The sequence below is a fragment of the Suncus etruscus genome, chromosome 1, assembly GCF_024139225.1.
Source record: "Suncus etruscus isolate mSunEtr1 chromosome 1, mSunEtr1.pri.cur, whole genome shotgun sequence".
In the NCBI taxonomy this organism is placed as follows: Eukaryota; Metazoa; Chordata; class Mammalia; order Eulipotyphla; family Soricidae; genus Suncus; species Suncus etruscus.
The window spans coordinates 4740535-4762107 of NC_064848.1; the positions used below are offsets into that span (position 1 = coordinate 4740535).

The window sequence follows — 21573 nt, forward strand, 5'->3', positions numbered from 1 at the left end:
CTACAAAGCAATAGTTATCAAAACAGCATGGTATTGGAATAAAGACAGACCCTCAGATCAGTGGAATAGGCTTGAATACTCAGAGAATGTTCCCCAGACATACAATCACCTAATTTTTGATAAAGGAGCAAGAAATCCTAAATGGAGCAAAGAAAGCCTCTTCAACAAGTGGTGTTGGCACAACTGGCTAGCCACTTGCAAAAAATTGAACTTAGACCCCCAGCTAACATCATGTACAAAGGTAAAATCCAAATAGATTAAAGACCTCGATATCAGACCCGAAATCATAAGATATATAGAACAACATGTAGGCAAAACACTCCAGGACATTGAGACTAAAGGCATCTTCAAGGAGGAAACTGCACTCTCCAAGCAAGTGAAAGCAGAAATTAACAGATGGGAATATATTAAGCTGATAAGCTTCTGCACCTCAAAAAAAATAGCGCCCAGGATACAAGAGCTCCCCACTGAGTGGGAGAAACTATTCACACAATACCCATCAGATAAGGGGCTAATCTCCAAAATATACAAAGCACTAACAGAACTTTACAAGAAAAAAACATCTAACCCCATCAAAAAATGGGGAGAAGAAATGGACAGACACTTTAACAAAGCAGAATGTGAGTGATTAGGGAGCTCACTTAATCTGTTTCTCTATTCTCGAGCAATGGTCTTACACCAGAAGTTGTTTGGTGTTTGAAACACATCGTCCATAAAATTTTCCTTGTTGCCTACTTGTTTCTGGTGGTGATCCAATCCAACAGCAATAATTTTTTTCCTGGGAGGAGAGAAAATTATCCCTCCTTCTTTTTTCCTGTCTCCTGGCTTTCTGATATTTATTTAAAAACAAAAAATAAAAAACTTTACAGGAGTTAGAGAGATTATATAGCAAATAGGGCACTTGCCTTGCCTGTGTTTGACCCAGGTTTGATCCCTAGGACTCTAGCTAGTCTCCTGAGAACTGCCAGGAGTGATCCCTGCACATTGAGCACAGTCCTGAGCATTGCTGTGTTTTCAAAAAATCATCCCACAAACTGTACATAGTATGTGAATTTCAACTTGCCCATACACACACACACATCAAAACATAGTATTTTTTTTTTGGTGAAACTTGTAGCAGGTGACCTCAGTGGCAACCAGATTCATTCAGTGGATTACTCTGATGAGGATAGAGCATTACACCTGTGTCTGAGAAATGAGTGTTAAAAGTATGTTCTCGAACACCTACACAACATTGTTCTTAGTAAATATAGCCATTTATCAAGTAGAGATATATGTAGAGGTATATTATTAGTTTTTATAAATATTTCTCTATTAAAAGGTTCACAAGGGTGGAAATAAAAAATGATCAAACTTGAACACAAAATCCAAAGTCAACGACAACAGAAATGATACCCAATCTACATCAAACTGTACATGGGGGGAAACAGTTGCACTAACATTACAGGGGGTAGAGAAGGGGGAAGTGGGGTGCATGCTGGGAACAGGGGTAGAGGGAGGACAACCCTGGTGGTGGGAATGCCCCTCATTCATTACTACTATGTGCCTTAAATATTACTGTGAAAGATTTGTAATTCACTTTGCCTGCAATAAAAAAGGGGGCTAAAAAATAGGTCCACAAGGTTAGTAGTTTTAAATATTCTCTAAAATTTCCAATCATGAAGAACCATAGACAAAGTACTACTGTGGTTTCCTGGCATTACATGGTTCTCCTCAAGCATCTCTAAGTGTTACTCCTACACTAGGAGGGGGTTACTCTAGCACTGTAGTGGTGGATGGGGTAATTCTAGCACTTCAGGGCCAGAGAAACATCTCCTTCTCCAGTCCTTGCATTGAACCGGTGGCCTGGTTGGCTGAAATTTGCTGGTGAGGATCCCTTTTCCCCAAAAGCACCCCTCTATGGTGGAGTGCTTCTAAGGGGCCTGTGAGTTGCTGGCAGTAGCTCAGTGATTATTCATACTACAGAGACAAATGAGGTTATCCAGTAACTTGTCTACTGGGTCTCCTGTACTCAATCTGCCAAAAGGCCCACACTGGGATCAATCAGGAGTTATGTATAGTACTAAGTTGTTCTATATCATTCTCCACTGGTTGAATAACCTCCTTGCAGAGAATCAATAGGTAAGAAAGATAGTAGGTAGGGAACTTGTCTTGCATGCAGCTGATCTGGGTTCAATCCCGAGCACCCCATAAGGTCCCCTAAGTCCCATTGGAGTGACCCCAGAGTGCAGAGTTAGAAGTAACCCCTGAGCTCCACAGGGTGTGGCTCAAAACAAAACAAAAACCAATCAAATGGGAATGATCTGTGAGGTGATCACAGGTAACTGTAATACACACACATGTATATATATATATACACACACACACACATATATATATACTGTGATTAACTGTGATACATAATGATAACTCAGGAAACTGGGTTAAACAGGATGGCTGTGCTTTGTTTAAAGCCAAGGCCACAGTGGAATCTGTCAGAGCAAAACCCACTGAGATGCTCTGCTATTCTTCTTAGTCAGTACTCTAACCCCCAGACCCATCATCGTGCACTCTCCTGTCAATATGTCATGAACATGGCCCCACTCCAAAACTCAAAACATTTCAACTAGAGGATGAGTGAAATGATAGCTCAAGGCTATCAGGTCTGAGCCCCTTTCAGAAACGAACTAATAGAGCAACTGAGAAATCTGCATCTGACCAAGAAGCCCCATCCCTCAAGCCTGATGTCTGGAATAATGCACATCAACTTCAAAAATAAACTTGGAAACACTTTTATTTTTAAACCCTGTGTTTTTGTCTTTTATTAGTTGCTTTCACTGTAAATCACAAGTTGCCTTGAATCCCCCCTTTTTTCCTAAATAGACATGATACAAATCACACAAGAACTTTCCTTGAACTTAATTTTAATCCACGTGACAGAATTGGAAGCAAACAAAATGTTTTATTTGTTTGTTTGGTTGGTGTGGGGGCCACACGAGGAGTGTTCAGGGCTTACTCCTGGCTCTGAACTCAGGGATCACTCATCAGGTTTGGAGAACAAACTAGGGTGCTGGGAATTGAACTCAGTTCGGCATGTACTAGGCAAACACCACTAAACTATTGCTCAGGCTCCAAATCAAAATTTCTTTAAATGTCAGTATGAGAGTAATCTCTTTGACTTAGGTCACACTTCATCTGAGTATAAAGCTGACATCTCCACCAGGGGTTTTTAGAGCAGAAAGCTGGCCACCTTGGCCAAGCTCCCCTCCGATCCTCCCCTGCCAAAGCCACCCCTGCTGCTTCTATCACCCTCAATTTTACTGATGGCCCTGCCTCATCACTAACCCTCTAGAATTCCTTTGTAACCACCAATCTGACCAAACTTCAGGAACACACCAATTTAAAAGAATGGGCAGCCAACAAGAGCTTACTAAACCTTCTACCATTATATTAATGACTTAATTGGAGATAATTTTCACAAATGTTCTTGATACTGTACTTTTTCTACTTTTTAAAATTTCCTTCTTTTTGTTTCTTTTGTCAATAACTTTGCTTTCATTTATCATAATACAAAAATGTATTATGATCAACTATCAATTATGTGATGCATTTTCTTTAAATAAATTTAAAAAAACCTGATATCTGATATATCTATACCTCTGGCATATGGTCACTAAACTCACCACTTCTTGGTTTTCATTTAAAGCAAATTTTGTAACTGCCACTAACTCAAGGAATATTGAAATGATTTGATTTTTTCAGTTTGTTTTCAACTTCCTCCAAGTCATAGACAATAGCACAACTGATTAGGCAGAAAGAAGGTAGTTATATCTATGCTTATTTTAATGCAACCTCAAGTTATGGAAAACAAATAGCAATTTAAGACAGCAGACAGTTGTCATTCGGCTCACTAAAAACATCAGAGCTTTTCTTCTGTAAGCAAAGCACAGAAAAGATGAGTCATTAGAATGACTGATTATAAATGGCAATCATCAGGGCAGATGTAAGTCATTTTGGCTTAATCAGGTCATTAATTATTAGGGTTTATCAATTAGTTTTATTGAAGTCGAGGGAGCTTCAATGAATAGTGAAGCATTGATTTTAACCGAAACATTTTCTCAAAGAAAATACAAGTATTATATACGGAATCCTGGAATTTTAGGCTTTCATACCACTCAAAAACTAAGCTTCTATATAAATAAATATATATAAATAAGCCTTTCATGGAAAATCAAATTAACTCTAATCCCCTATCATCAAATATCATGTTTTATTATTCCCTATTGAAGTTTGGTTTTAACAGATATTGGTCAAGAGGTTAACGTCATGTCGTAGAAAGTGAGATTAAGGTGCACAGCAAAACGACCGCTTTAAAATGTTAGATTTAAAAAAAAAATCTTGTTTTAATTTCGAATAAAACAGCTAGTCATTTTATGAAGTTTGGCTTTTACAGGAGTCATACTAGATTCCCGGCGACCAAGTCATCTCTGAAGAAGCAGAAACGATGTGGAAAGCAAGCAAGCGAGTGAGAATGTGTGAGTGTGTGTGTATATGCATGATGAAGGGTGATATCTGTTCTGCCTGCACTCAGAAGTATACAATGAGCATAAAGGCTCACCATTGCATTCTATAGAGCTCAATGAATAAATGATATGAATGGGGGATATCTTTGCCTAAACTGAATGCACTCTTATCTCCTGGTAATGACAATGACTCTGGAACTGACCATCCAATAGACTGGACCAAATTCTACTGCTAAAGATGCTTTTAGTATATGCTAGCACAACTTGGAGGCAAACTTCTTTCAGAGTGGTGAGTGCAGTTAGAGAAATAACTACACTTACAACCACCAAGACAATGTTTTTGTTTTTGGTTTTTTTTTGGGGGGGGGGATTTGGGCCACCCCTGGCAGCACTCAGGGTTTACTCCTCGCTCAGTGCTCAGAAATCACTTCTGGCTAGCATGGGGACCATATTGGATGCGGGAACTTGAACCACTGTCTGTCCGGGATCGGCCGCTTGCAAGGCAAACGTCCTACTGCTGTGGTATCTCTCCAGTCCCTACCATGATAATGTTAATGAGTGAAGAAAAATGCCTGTCTCGAATACAGGTAGGGGATGGGGGAGGAAGGAAATGGGGGACATTGGTAGTGGAAATGTTGCACTGGTGAAGGGTGGGTGTTCTTTTTATGATTGAAACCCAACTACAATCATGTTTGTAATCACGGTGTTTAAATAAAGATATTTAAAAAAATAAGAATGGTGAGTGCGTTTCAGATGTGATCACTGAAGGATTAATACTTACTCAAACAAGACTGAATTTCTATTGCACTACTTCCTAGTCTTTGGTGAAATTTCACAGTAAGCTGGGTTTGATAATGATGATATAACAAATATGTGAGTTAAAGTCATAAGAGTTCATATAGATAGCAGGTAATTAGGATGAAGTTCTGCTAAATAATATGATGTGTTGGGGCCAGAGATTAAGTATAGCAGATAGGGCAATTGCCTTGCACATGACTAACCCAAATTTGGTCCCTAGAACCCTATGTAGTCTCCTGAGCCTTGCCAGAAGTGATCTCTAAGCATAGTTAGGAAAATGCCCTGAGCACTTTAGATTCAAATGTGTAGATTCAAATCCTGTTTCCTCATCAATAAACGTATCAAATATAAAATATTATGGAGTGCTTGCAAGATTATTAAAACAATTCTGGGAGAAGAATGGAAGAATCGTAAAACAAGTTCTCATATCATGCATCAGAAAACAGTAAATGGATTTTACAGGCACCTGTAACTGAATAAAAAAAAAAAATCCCTGGATGGGGCTACAAGCAAGAGGTGAGTGCAAATAGGTATGATGACTTTTGTGATGGAAATGTTTAAAAAATTAATGAAAGGTATGAGGGCTGCAGGGATAGTACAGTGGGAAATGGCCCTTGCCAAGACTGACCTGGAATCAATTCTGGGCATAAATGAATTAAAGGAATGAACACCCTTCAAATAGGTACATTTCAAGTAAGCTATATATCAATGAAATGTTTTGTTGAAAATGAGCCTCAAAATACAATTTAATTTCTTTTATCTCTTTTTTGTTTGTTTTTGGGTCACACCCAGCAAGGCTCAGGGGTTACTCCTGGCTCTAAGCTCAGAAATTGCCCCTGAACGGCACAGGGACTATATGGGATACTGGGATTTGAACCACCGTCCTTCTGCATGAAAGGCAAACACCTTACCTCCATGCTATCTCTCCAGCCCCACAATTTGATTTCTTATAAACTTTTCCATAGTTTTTCAGGTGCTTTGTGGTTACTGTAATCATAGTCTTGCTCTATTTATGACAATATTTAATGCTACATCAGTGAATACCCAACAGCTTAGAAAGTGATCACATAAATGATTAGGTCTTAACTGCTGTACACTGTAACACTATAAATATTTGTTTAAAGATACTGATTTTTAAATGTCACATTTTACAGGTAAGAGTAGTCTCCAAATGACTCAGGCTAGGGAAACAAAGTGCAAAAACAAGCATGGTTGGAAAATGAAAAGATCCTATTAACCAAGCATTGCTGCCTTCATAATATCTAGTGACTGACTGTCAGAATGGGAACTGACTTTTTTTTTTCTCACTGATCTGACCAAATTGACTGTGGAAATTGGTATCATGTTGAGACAACCCATGTAGCCACCCATAACCGCCTTGCACAGGAGACTGCATCTTTACACATGCTGCATCAATTAGCCATTAAACAATCCACATAAACAGCATCAAGCTGCAGCTTGCTAATAAAGGCCAGAGCCAGCAGAGTATGTGCTGTCAGCAGCTCTTCACAAAAGGCAACCCCGCCCACTGTCCAGCCCTGTCCCAAACATAAGCAGGGTCTGAGTGGGAGCTATTCTGCCAGGAGAAGGCTGGGTGCTTGAGCAAATACATACATGCTCTCCACAGAACTGTGGCCAGGGCTACCCAAAGTGCTTTCTAGGAACCTAGAAATAATTGCCTGGGCAGATGCCCCTTGTCTCAGCTGGACACCAGTTTGACTCCAGATATTTACTTCCTTTCCTCCCTCCCACTTTCCTCCCTTCCTTCCCTTCTTCCTTGGCTGAGGGCCTTCTCCTGGCTCTATGCCCAAGTATTACTACTGGTGGGCTCAGGGAACCATATAAGGTGCCAGGGATTGAACCTCAGTCGGTATGCAAGACCAGTGCCTCACCCACTGTACTATTGCTCCAGCCTACTCTTGACCTTTCTTATCAGGAAAGGAAAACGATGGGGTGGGGGAAGGAAAGTCTCTTCTCTGTGACCCCATCCTAGGAAATGCTGGGTTTCCTTTCAAAGTTCATTTTCCTTTTTGGTGTGAGTAATCAAATTCGGCCTCACACATGTAAAACAAGTGCTTTACTGCTAAGTCTCATGCCTGACCTTGGAATCTATTTTGTTTTCTATTTATAAAGTATTTCATTTTCTCAACGTCTTCCTGATAAGCCTCAATATTTTGAGATAGAGGATGAGTCATAAGTTCAGTTAAAAACAATGGCATATGGGGCTGGAAAGATAATATAGTAGGTAGGTAGTTGCATTTGCCATGCATGTGGCCAATTAGAGTTCAATCCCCAGCATCACATATTGTCTCCTGAGAAATCTTAGGGGCAACCCCTATGTACAGAGCCAACAATAATCCATGATCAAAGTCAGGACTGGCTCAAAATACAAAACAAAGGAAGCAAACAAATGAACAACAACTACTCGCCAAAACCATGGCATATAGGTTTCTTATAAGATGTGTATGAAAGCAGAAATGAAATTCTTGTCAACCTTTTTCCCTCCATAAATTGGATGGTTTCATTTAGCATGCCAGGAAGCCACTTTAAGTTTACCTGGAGTCAGAGGACACATTAGCAAGTCTCCATTCCTAGTAACTTTCCCTAGCTCTGTGTTTCAGCAGCCTTCTCTCATTATGTTTAATTGTCTTATGAAAAGACAACAGCTAATATATCTATCTAGTTATTTCTTGGGGACTGCATTCTAATGAATGAGAACAGCAGGTACAATTAAATATAGACTGTGCTGATATTCTGCATTACAAATTCATCTGTGCACAACAGGAACACACTTAAGAGAAAACCACAATGCAATATAAAAGTTATCCTAATCACTCCATCATGTAATGAAGGGGAGGTCATCCAAATATTCTTGTGACAGCCTTAAATAAAATTAAGCAGCATAATTAGCCATTGTCAATGGCAGTTATTGCCTAGAGAGAGCCCCATGATTCAGTCCAGAATGGAGATGACATTTGTGGGTTTCCCGCCATCATGTACAGATGACAAAGGAAAGAGACACTGCAGTGTTTACAGGGCTGGTAACTAGCAAAAAGGCAAAATTCTGCCGTCCTTGATCCTTTCATAGTAAGGAAATGTTTTCTTCTGACAAGATGGAGCTGACATTCTTCCCTGCACTATGTACACAGTCTACTCCATGCATGGTGTGGAGAAACACGTTTCCAGGAGTCAGGGGGTCGAAGGGGTCAAGTTCTGCCCTCAGCTCTAGACAAGTAACTTCCTAACCTCTAAGGAACTACTTATGTTATGACTCCTACTATGAACACTTTTCAGTGAAGAAGGGAAGAAAAGAATGGATTACTGCATCAAATGCATAATGACTCAGAATATGTTTTGATTGTAGACTCTATGTGAAGCATGCCCTGAAACTTTTCTAATAGTTTATTCTAAGGAAATAATTAAGAAATATAGGCAAATAACAGTTATTTTTGCCAAGTGTTGAGCTAAAGGCAACAATTGTCATCTGTATCATTTCATTTAATCTTCATTAGAATTCTCAGGGAGGTGCCATCCTTAACCCTATTTTATGAATAGAACAACTGAATTTCAAGTAAATAAAATTATATGCCAATGACCACACACTTAGAAATTCTAACCTCAAAGAGGTTGAGGCAATGATCCAAGAATGGCTGCTCTGAATTAAAAGGTAGAAGTTAGGTTTGATCTTCAAACCACAGTTCTTCCATTAGATTAGTGGATACTTACTGATTTCCTGATGACTATTATTTAAGCTTTTGGGACTTGAGTTTTACTGTCTGGAAATGAAGATACAAGCATATGTTCCTTCAAGATCATCAAGAAGCTTGAATACACAACAGATCACATGCAGAAGGCAATGAATGACTGTACCAAATAGAGAAGGAACTTGAGCTTTCAACACAGAACATATTTGACTTGAATAGTGCTGATCAACTTAAGTCATGCCATTGGAGAAAGGAGGACAGATGTGGAAAAGTCTTCTAGCATTCTTGGCTAAAAGTTTTGTTTGAGAATAAATCTTTTTTAATATCGGAAAGAAAAAGAAAGGTTGTCTTCCAATGCAACCCCCCCAAATCCAGGAGAAAAACATTTCCAAAAAAATGATGATTTTCTTTATTTTCCACCTAACAAATACGATTGGCATACAGTTGGGTTGACCAATAAATTGTGGCTTTCAATCTCTACCAACAGAAAGAACTTTCATGCAGATACTTCCCAACACCTCTCTGGTGAGCATTCAAACCTCCCAGATTGTCTCTGAGATAAAGTTGCCATAGGACTCTCCTTAAAGGTGCAGGGCTCACTTTAGGATGCTATAAAGAATGATCATACAATGATCATTGAGATCAAAAAGAAGGATCATGGGAGCTGCTTGAAACCCCAAGCCTTAACAGGCAAGCACAAAGTATGTGTGTATGGGGTGGGGGGAAGGACAGGGAGACAGTGTATCCCTCTCCAAGGTGTATTCCTTCCCTACCACAGGACCTTCATGTTCTCTCTCTTTCTATACAACCCCACTGATTGCTAGCCAGGTGCTCCCCGCAATTCCTCAGCTGCTCAGAAGTCCTAAAAAAGATGCTTCTGCCTGTGATCAATCACACATGCAAGGGAGAAAGAAAAATCAACTCCAAGACAACCAGTTCTAATTAAGCAGAACACCACCACAACTATAAAAAGATTACACTCTTTTTAAGTAAGCTTTTTATTTAGTGATAACTATAGACTTGTATGCAGCTCTAAGAAATAATAGGCAACCTTTATAGTCTCTAATCATTTTCTCCCAATGACAATCGTGTGTGTGTGTGTGTGTGTGTGTGTGTGTGTGTGTTTTCTGAGTAGTTTTTAAGAGGTTCAAGGACCTTTCTGGTGCTTCTCAGTCCACTGGGCCAGTTGTTCAATGCAAGAGCCTGGGAATTCAATACATTTTAGGCTCTGCAGTGTCAGGGGTTCCTTGGGTTTGGTTGGGTCTTCAGAGCTTCTTCCAGCAATGCTCAGCTCAGTGGCAGAGACTGATCAATCAGCTTCACACAAGGCAAATGTATCTACCTCTGGAATCTATTTCTGGCACCCCAATAATAATGTATACCCCAATAATAAGATGTATTATTATTATAATATATTATAAATACTAGAATAATTATTATATATTAGAATATATTATATTACTATATACTAGAATATATATAGTATATCATATAGTTATTATATACTAGAATAAATATATAAATATAAAACAGTTCCAAAACTGATTATTTTCTTTATTATATACTAGAATATAATATATGCTAGATTATTATATACTAGAATAAACATGAGAAAAAAATGTGCCTATCACATGCTCATTTTTAGCTACATTGAGTTCCCTTTAGCCTGCCGTCCTCTCACTAGGCCCTGGAAGTCACTTTAAGATGGCAGAAAACTGGACCTCCATATTGGCGTATGACTCATTCTGTCATATGTGTCCTATGTGACACTCATTTTGTCATGAGTGTCGTAGACTCATTCTGTTCTTGAAAGAGATGTAAACCAAGCTATGAAAAATCATGTGTACACTGGCCTCACAGATGAAAAATGAGGCAACCTCTTAAGGAGGGACTGGCCAACCCCCCATCCTACCAAAGCCTTGCTAGAGGTACCTACCACTCACAGTCATGACTTGGCCAATAACCCAACTTTACCATTTTACCACTGATCTTTGCAGAAAAGCTTACTGATAAAAACTCCAGGCAAATCTGGGGTTTCTGCCACACACTTTTCAATGCAGTTGCTGCCCATGACCCGTGGCTGTGGATTTTGGGACCAACACTGCCTAGAAGCGCCTGTGGAAGCCACATGAATAAAGGTGAGCTGATCATTGCCACAAAGGGTGGGGCCAGAGGAGCCCAACTGCTCTGCCTCACTCTGTGGCCCTCACATCTCCTAGTCAATAAACCCCAGCACAAGAAGCAGAAAACATTATGCTAGGGCCAGAGCAACTGCACAGTGGTAGGGCATTTGCCTTGCACATGGCCAACCCCAGATGAACCCCTGTTCGATTCCCGGCATCCCATATGGTCCTCCAAACCTGCCAAGAGTGACTTCTGAGCACAGAGCTAGAAGTAAACCCTGAGTGCCACCAGGTGTGACCCCCCTAAAAAAAAAATCACACTACAGACAACAGGAAAACAATGCTGGCCAACACCACGCATAGAGAATGAATATGGCAGCTCTGATGACCTGAAAAGTGCTAACTACCTATTTAGCCTCACAAATAAGGAGTTTAGAGAAGAACTATATGGGATGCTGGAGATTAAACTCAAATCAAATCGCATGCAAGGCAAGTGTCCTGCCCATTCTACTATCTCTCTGTTCCCAACTTTTACTCTCCTCCATATTACGAAGCACCTCCTCAAGATGTGAAAAATGACTTATCATGTTTCTTATTTATGGACTGTTTACCCTGCTAATACATAAGTTCCATAAGCAGAGGAACAGTTTTTGTTGTCTATACTCATAAGTTCCTGTGCATGGCACATAGTAGGCACAGTCGACAAAGGAATGAATGAACAACATAACACATAAAAATATTTAAAAGCTTGCCTATTAGTGAAATGAAATGAAACCAACCAGCTGAATAGATACAAAAACGGTCATGGAATACTATCTAGGTTATTATTATTTTTTTTTCCCTTTAAGCTTCCTCATTTGTGTAAGATTGCCCCAGCCTGATTGCCAATTTTATTTTCTTAATCTAAGTTCTATCCTCATTACCCTTCTATTTCTATTTTTTATCCTCAGGGAGTGAGAGAGCAGTTTGTGCCCGGGCATTCTCACATCTTCCAAAGAAATGGCCTAGGTGTTAATCTTGTATTTATGTTTGATGTGGGTAATGACGACTGTGACTGGAACTGTAGGTTTATTAATATGCAGGGCTCTCACCTCATTAGTGGCGATGTATGTTTTGAAGTTAATCTGCAATGTCTGCTGTAATGCTGCATCTGGCCTGGCAGACTTTCTCACTGTTCATTTACTTTGTTTTTACCCAGTCAGTACATGCCATGCTTGCAGAGCTTCCACATACACTTTTTATTTCTTTATTTTAAATTTTATTCTAGGCACTATGATTTACAATACTGCTAATGATAGGGTCTCATTGTAATACAACCCCTCCCCCAGAGTGCCCACTTCCCTCTGTCATTGTCGCTGTGTCCTCATCCCCTCACCTTAATCTTCCCCTTTCTCTCCCCTGGGGTAGCTTTCTACCGAAGGCCAGTTCCCAGTGTCTGTTGCTTTTGATTATTATTTTTTTTACATAGTTATGTTTCTTTATATTCTGCATGTGAGAGAGATCATTCTGACATTTTTTTCCATAAAATTATCTGTCCAGGCTGGGGCCAGAGTGGTGGCACAGGTGGTAGGGCATTTGCCTTGCACACTGCCAATCCATGACGGGCAGTGGGTCGAGTCCCGGCATCCCATATGGTCCCCTGTGCCTGCCAGGAGTGATTTCTGAGCGCAGAGCCAGGAGTAATCCCTGAGCGCTGTCAGATATGACCCCCAAAACCCCAAACACCCCCCCCCCACCAAAGTATCTGTTCAGATTGGTTAATCGTGGTAGAATTTTCAACATTTTTTTAAAACTTTATTGATTGGTTTCTGGGCCACACCAGCAGTGCTCAGGGGTTACTCCTGTATCTGTGCTCAGAAACCACTCCTGGTATCTGGAAGACCATATGGGATGCCAGGAATCAAAATAGGTCCCTCCTGGGTCGGCCTCATTGCAAGGCAAATGCCCTACCACTTGTGCTATCTCTCAAGCCCTGGAATTTTCAACATTTAAAATATTTATGTCTTTATATGGTATCAAGTATGTATCTTAGAAAAGATTTCCAGGGGCCGGAGAGATTGCATAGAGGTAAGGCATTTGCCTTGCATGCAGAAGGACAGTGGTTCAAATCCCAATATCCCATATGGTTCCCCGAGCCTGCCAGGAGCAATTTCAGAGCATAGAGCCAGGAGTTACCCCTGAGCGCTGCTGGGCATGATCCAAAAACCAAAAAAAAAAAAAAAAAAAAAAGAGAGAGAGAGAGATTTCCAGAATTTTGGAGTCAGTAATACAAAGTATACAAACTTTCTTCCAGCTTGATTTGGCACCTGGTATGTTTATTAAAAGTAATAGTGGGGGCCGAAGGGATAGCATAGAGGTAAGGCCTTTGCCTTTCATGCAGAAAGTCGGTGGTTCAAATCCCGGCATACCATATGGTCTCCTGAGCCTGGCAGGAGCACTGCTGGGTGTGGCCCGGAAAAAAAAGAAAACAAAACAAAACTGGGTGTGTTCTTACAGTACATTTCCACCTTTAAAAAAAAAGTAAAAAGTAATAGTGAATTAATCAGTCATTATTACATAATAGAAAATATGGGTTATTAGCATTTGATAGTTTTAAAGTATTCCCCTCTCCTTTTTGAATACCTGCTCTCTCTCTCTCTTTCTCTCTCTCTCTCTCTCTCTCTCTCTCTCTCTCTCTCTCACTCCCCTCTTTCAGTATACCTGAAAATGCTCATAGTTTACTTCTGTCTGTATTCGGTGATCAGGCCTAGAGGAGCTTGGCTTGGGGATCCCATGGAGTGCTGGGGATAACGAACCTGGATCAGTTGTGTATACAAGGCAAGCATCTCACTGGTATCCTCTCCTGTAAGAGCTCTTTGCAACTTGCAAGAGAATTTTCAAGGTTTTTATCTAATTAATTTTTAAAAATTGGGGGGGGGGTATCACACTTGTGATACTCAGGGAGTAGTTCTGGCTCTGCACTCAGGAACTACTCCTGGCAGGGCTTGGGGAACCATATGAGATGCTGGGGATCCATCCCGGTTGGTTGCATGTAAGGAAAGCCCACCCTACTATGGTTCTAGCCCCAATATCATCTTAACCAAATCTCAGAAAGAACACAGCAGGGGCCAGAGAGATAGAAAAAGTGTTGGTACAGGTAGTTGGCACGAGGGTAACCAGAATTCAATTCCTGACGCTGCATTGTCTCTCTTCCTACCTCAACTACTGCTGAAAGCAATGCTGTAGCACAGAGCCAGAACTAGTCTTTGACTATCATGAGATGTGGACTCCAATTAAAAGCAAACAAAAAAGAATAAAGTATAGCCTGGGAGACAGCTCAAAGAACTGGAGTGCCAGGTTCATAGGTTGGAGCCCAGGAACCAATCTGGAGGTGATCCCCAGCACAAACTAACTGTACCTCCCCCCCCCCCCAAATACTTCTGTGTATGGCCCCCAAGTTCAATAAGTAAACAAATAGAAAACCTAAATGAATAAAATATTTGGTAATAAATACATTAGGAATAACAACTATACTTTAATTTTCAAAACTTTGATAGTTGATGTGCTACATAGTCAAATAAACTAAGCAAGAGTCAGAGATGTGACTCCATGATAAAGCTAATATGCCCGAGGCTTGGGTTCAATGCAGCACCAAAAAACTTCAATAAAACAAAAGCAAACAAACTAGTCAGTATCAGGCTTGTTTGGGCAGCTGCTATTGCATTGTCAAGTCCTCACAGAAGATGCACCCTGGGAAAGGATCTTGAACTTAAACAGATTGGCTGGAGCTGGCAGAATGGTGCAAATCAAAGCATTTGTGTGCATACTTCATAGAATCAGGACTCCCAGTACCACTTGGTTCTCCAATCACTATTGGAGAGGTCTCTACAAAAAAAAACTAACTTGTATGCTCTGAACTACAATAGTCTCCTTCTTTGCCTTTTATAGTGAAGAGCCATGGCGTTCCAAAGAAGCCATTTAAATATGAGAAATACTTTGGTCTATTTTTTCATCACTATTTCATGATTTTTTTAAATTTGCATTCCTAAGTACAAGAACCTGGTTTTCAGGACAACATTTAATAGGGAAGAAAATGATGATCAGAGGAAAACAGAGAACACAGACACTGAGATTAAGACAAAGGAGAAAGAGGCTTAGATCACTCACTCATCTTTCTCTTTCCTCCTTTTCTTTTCACTCTCTGTATTCTCACAGCCTGTCCCAGGCTCCCTTCCCTCAGAAGGACCACTGTCTTTGATTTGACAATGTGACACATTCAGCCAGAATTCACATTATCATTCATTTAGAGCAAGCAAAAATGAGTCCATGTGCTGTTTAAAAGGTACAGCAATAAGCTTATATAGCAAAAGTGTATAAACAAGTATATTACCTATTTAATTGCCTTAGCTGAACTTAAAAGCTCTGATCTTTAATTGCCTGATTGAACTGATCTAAAAAGCTACAATTTTTTAATCAAGGAGAAAATTAAATAGCTTTCTGGTAAATAAAAAGGCATCTTTAATCTTATTTTTATGGAATCTAAATTATTAAATATGGACAAAACCTCTAAAATATCAACTACTCCATCTAGAGTAAATTCCTCATTACAATGCTTTCACAAACATCTCCCAAGGCACCAGATTTCTCCAGCTCGTCCTTGAAAAAGTACACACTTTTTAAATTCAGAAAGTGAAAGTTTCCATGAATAACTGGGAAACTCAAAAGCTAAATATTTCCAATAAGGGTTTTTACTGCAAGTTTTGAGTAGTTTATATAGTTGAGCACTCGTGATGATGAAAAAGAAGCTGCTCATCTGCACTATAATTCTTTAGTCTTCCCACCTAAACAGAGGTGGATGTACACCTCTGTGAAAACAATCACAGTTTTCAAGCTGAAATCCCTGCAGAGGGTGGACTGCTTCTCTACTGCTTCCAAATTATCTTCTTCCATAAAGGCATTTTCTAGTGAATTACTACCTTGGAACTGAACTAAGAGACAGATTTTTTATAAAAAGCACAGGGCTGGAGAAAGAGCATAGCCAAGTAAGGCATACAGTAGATCCAAGTTTGACCCCCAGCACCTTGAGTTTCTACCAAGAGTAATTCCTGAGCAGAATCAGAAGTAAGTCCTGAATACCATTGGGTATGGCTTGAAAAATAAACATAGAAAACAAAAAAGAATACAGGCGGGGGATTCCTTTTTAAATCTCTAGATATCACTGATAAAAGGACCCCTTGTCTTCTGGGGGGCAGGCAGGGATGTTCCTTAGTGGTGTTCATAGAGTCCAGGCCCCTTTAGTGATTCTTGGTCAATAATTCATTCCAACAATGCTTAGGGATCATGTGATATCAGAAACTGAGTTGGGCCTACCTGCATGCAAGGCATGTACCTTAATTCCCCATATGAGATGTCTCTGCCCTGAAATGACTGGCTCTCCCTTCCTTCCTTTCTTCCATAGTTCCCCATTCCCAGCTGTGCTCATGGCTTCTTGTGGTTTTGGGCTCAGGGATCACTCCTGGCAGGGTTTGGAGGGGACCAGATGAGATGATAGAAATTGAATCGAAGTCTGCCATGTCCAACACAAACACTCTATAATATTGATTCTCCATCTCCTGAAAGGACCCTTTTAAACTGAGTTGCACTGAAGAGTTGGGAGAAAGAACCTACTTGCCTATGAGATGCTCTGACCTGCTTGCCTTTGAGACACTCTGACTCACTGTGCCTACCAGTACTGACTCAGGGTGCTGTGCGGGGTCTGACCAACATATTTATTTTTATACCCAAACATAAATCCCCTTGAAACATGTCTACCAAGAAACCACTTGAAATGGAACACAAAGTATTACTCAAACCAAATAACCCCGATAAAGGTACTATAAAAGAAATCAGAGTGGGGAGGGCATTGCTGGGGATACAATTCAAAGTCTCAAATAAACAAAACAAAGCAAAAAAAAAAAAAATCAAGGCAAACACACTACCTCTGAGTCACATTCCTGATCTTGATTTCTGTTTTTAAAGTAAATATGATGGCAGACAACTAAACCATTTATCCCTAAGATCTTATTTAGATCTGATAAGACTGCTTAAAAGAGTTATGGCTAGTAAAAATTCATCCAGAAAGGCCTGGTCCTATGGTTCCCTGTAATAATAACATTTGCATTTCCATGGCAAGTTCCTTAATGAAGGTTTTTACTGTGGAGAATTGATGTCTTCCTTGAGTGTCTTTGTCAAATGGACAGCAGATGTCCATAAAAATCAATAAAATGACAAGAATTGACCACTCTTTTAATTCCCATTAAAATGGCAATAACCACTTTATGGGTTGGTGCATGTCAGGAAGTGAGAGCACAGGGAATAGAGCAACATAAGTCACATTGTATAAAATACCATTTGCTCTTCACCTAAGAGGTGAAAAATGTTTCATTTCCCCTCTCACTTGTCAGATATATTTATAACCAGAAAAACTATAGTTTTGTTTTGTTTTGTTTCCTTTTGGGGGCCACACCAAATGGTACTCAGGGTTTATTCCTGCCTCTGCACTCAGGGATCATTCCTAGTGTGTTCAGTGGACCATAAGAAGTGCAAAGGATGGAACCTGGCTTGGCCATGCACAAGGCAAGTGCCTTACTCACTGTACTAATTCTTCAGGCGCTATAACCGGAAAAAGAAATACCAACAGCACACCCTTACTACACCTACAATTTGTACCAAACATATTATAGAAATAGAGTAGACAGCCTTTAAAGAAAAACTTGGATTATAATTCCATTTTATCACCATAAATACCTTCAAGTACTGTACTAATTCATGAAGAAATAAAATAATCACCAGGATAGTAAAAATACCACAACAAAAACATTTCAGTGACAGAATAATTGAAGAAACTATTTTCTCTCTCAGTTTTAATTCCATTTTAATCATATGTAATGTATATGATCTGCATTTTTCAAATGTGCATCAAGCTACATAGAGCAAATGTGTAAAATTAAAGAACAATGGTCAGTAACATAAGATTGAAATTGCTTTGTTAAAGTCTGCTTCTCAATTAATAATTTGCTCCAAATGAATTCAGTCATTTGGGGAACATTAAATATGAGATTTCTTTTGTAACATCCATCAGTTTTTAAGTAATGGCTTAAGTTTTCTGCTCTTAGACCAGGACTACTTTCTGAAGCAGGCTGATAGCCAAGTAAGGCATACAGTAGATCCAAGTTTGACCCCCAGCACCTTGAATTTCTACCAAGAGTAATTCCTGAGCAGAATCAGAAATAAGTCCTGAATACCATTGGGTATGGCCTGAAAAACAAACATAGAAAACAAAAAAGAATACAGGCAGGGGATTCCTTTTTGAATCTCTAGACATCACTGATAAAAGGACCCCTTGTCTTCTGGGGGGCAGGTAGGGATGTTCCTTAGTGGTGTTCATCTACCTCTTTCTTATTTAAAGTTTCAGTTTTGTTTGGTTTTTGGGCCACACCCAGCAGTGCTCAGGGGTTACTCCTGGCTGAGTGCTCAGAAATAGCTCCTGGCAGGCACGGGGGACCATATGGGACACCGGGATTGGAACCAACCACCTTTGGTTCTGGATCGGCTGCTTGCAAGGCAAACACCGCTGTGCTATCTCTCCGGGCCCTAAAGTTTCAGTTTTAAGGTATGTGAAACAAAAACTTTAAGAGCAGTATGGGGGTGACATTTGATATGCAAATAAGAGGAAGGGTTCAACTGAAAAGACTGAAGAATTTCACATTAACCAGGCTTAAGAAAAATAAGATAGTGTCATTTTCAAATACCTTAAAATAACTGTTTACATGTTTGGTAAGCATTATTAACAAAAATGTAATACCAAGATTATAATCAAAGTCCCAGCAGTTGAGGGAGGAAGAAAATTACAGGAGCCATCTCTTTTGTTACTACCAAAAACATTGGTTGGTTTAAATAGCATAGTCATTATACATCTAAAAAAATTCAAGGTTCACACACAAAATATTTTGATAAAATCAAGAAAATATTGTACCATGTATTCTCTCAGACCATATGCTTTAAAAGCAGAAATGATAAGCAGGAAAGGGAAAAAACACAAACCCTTGGGAATGAAATAAACAAATAAATAAAAAATAATTTTGTAGGGAAAAACCTAGAAGAAAGAAAGAAAGAAAGAAAGAAAGAAAGAAAGAAAGAAAGAAAGAAAGAAAGAAAGAAAGAAAGAAAGAAAGAAAGAAAGAAAGAAAGAAAGAAAGAAAGAAAGAAAGAAAGAAAGAAAGAAAGAAAGAAAGAAAGAAAGAGAAAAAGAAAGGAAAGGAGAAAGGAAGAAAGATAGGAAGAAATAGGTAGAAAAAGAATAATGAAAAGAAGAAAGAAATATATAAGAAAGAGGAGAGAGTGAGATAGAAGGAGAAAGAAAAGCTAGAGTGAGAGCAAGAGAGAAAAGAGAGTGAAAAAGAGCAAGAAAGCAAGTAAGAGATAGAAAAAGAGTGAGCATAAAAGTTCTATGGCTAAAGGCAATGAACTAGAAAGTTGGTCACAGAAATGAGCATAAGGGTGGTGGTGGTAGTGATGGTGATTAGGATTAAATATGCATTAAGTATCATTAATAGTGCAGTACATCATCATTCCTTAATAAAAATGGGAGAAAAAAATGGAAGATTCAGAGTCAGAAAGATAGCTCAGATAGTCAGAAAGTGTTGATTCACTTCCTAGCACCACAAGTCCCCCAATTTCTGCTAGGAGTGACCCTGAGCAGAAATCTGGGACTGGCTCCTGAACATTACCAAGTGTGCTCCAAAATACAAAGCAAAAATGAAGGTCCAAGAGAGAACCCCTCACCCCCATCCAAGTTAAGTCAGTGCTTGAAAGTCTAGTACATACCTCTGTGTAAAATCTTTAAACTCCACAAATAGGTAAGGCCTTTAACAACCTAAATTTAAGAAAGAGAAAACAGTACAATGATAATTTTATAGGAAAAGAACCACATTTAAACTTAACTTATCAACCATAATTTTCCCTTTAAAAAATCAATCAATAGAGGCTAGAGCAACAATAGTTCATTAGATGGGGCACCCCTCCTTTGAATGTGGCCAACCCGGGTTCAATGGTGGTCCCCCGAACCTGCCAAGGGTGATTTCTGATGGTACAGCCAGGAGTAGCTTCTGAGTGCTGTGGGTTGTGACACCCCCCCCAAAACAAAAACAAAAACAAAAACAAAAAAATGACAAAAAAGACATTTCTAAGGTCCTAAATATGTGAGTTCTTTTTAATAAATATAATGAATTCTTTTTTTTTTTTTTTTTGGTTTGGTTTGGTTTGGTACAACTGGCAGTGCTCAGGGGTTACTCCTGGCTCTATACTTAGATATCACTCCTGGCAGGCTTGGGGGACCATATGGGATGCCGGGATTCAAACCACTGTCCTTCTGCTTGCAAAGCAAACACCCTACCTCCATGCTATCTCTCTGGCCCCTGTAAGTACATGAATTCTAAGCATATTATTCAATGTGAGAAATGTAAGTAAGGGCTGTCATTATAAACTTAAAAAATAACAAATCAAAACAACTGTTTAGGAGATGTCCATGTTTATATTTCTACCCATGACCCTGCACACACATGAATGGAAACTAACCATTTCAAGGCTAACTGAAAAATAATTGAATGATTTACACATCTTAAAAATAAAGGTTTAGGGAAAGAGTACAGGGGTGAAATAGGGTTCAATCCCTGGCACAGGTGGCATCTTGGTTATTACTGGTACAGCTGTCAGGGCTCCAACCTTGGCTGGGGGGTTCCTAGTACCCCCCCAAACTGCCAGGTAAGATCAGCACAGCACTTTAGCACCAAACCCCTGGTCTGACTGGCTGAGTTCTGCCAGGATTAATCCCAAGACCCTCCCAAACCAACAAGAAATCAAAAAAAGTTTTTTAAAAAAGGATGGATGGAAATTAATATGCAAAGATTTTAGTTGATTGAGATGGATTAAAAGCAGTATTAAAAAACAGAAAGGAAGAGAGAAAGCCAATTTCCAAATACTAAAGTTCTAAAAGAAAAAATGTCACCAATTAATGCTGAGCAGAGGTTAACATATTTTAATTATTCTCAGAGAATGAAATGTACCACTATAAGACTTGAGAACACAGTATGACCAACGCTGCAATGTCTTAGTCTATTTTTGACAGACAAAATACATTTTTATAGCCAATAATTTCTTCCAGGGTTTGGAACAAGTGACATTGCAATAAAACACATGTATATATCAAAATACCAACAATAATAGCTTTTAACACAAAAGTAAGAAATAGGACTGAGCTATTTTTCTGTGCTTATAAAAATAGCTCAGAGAGTAAACACAATTTTCTCTTTGAATATGTGACAAGGTCATTTTCTTGAGCATGTAAGTAATCATCTGAGAGCTGAAAATAAGGTTAGCCCCTCAACTTATAAGCAGAATTCTGTTATGAAACCACCCTATTAAAGGAAG

At 39.3% G+C, this 21573-nt stretch overlaps 1 protein-coding gene across 1 annotated transcript in view; it reads right to left on the reverse strand.

Annotated features, from left to right (window-relative positions):
* The window catches only part of MAP2K5 (mitogen-activated protein kinase kinase 5), a 261121-nt gene that overhangs the window by 121686 nt on the left and 117862 nt on the right, over positions 1-21573 (reverse strand). Inside the window, exon 14 of the mRNA XM_049782784.1 lies at positions 19972-20020. Coding sequence (XP_049638741.1) covers positions 19972-20020 — 49 coding nt within the window. The remainder of the gene's footprint in view (positions 1-19971; positions 20021-21573) is intronic.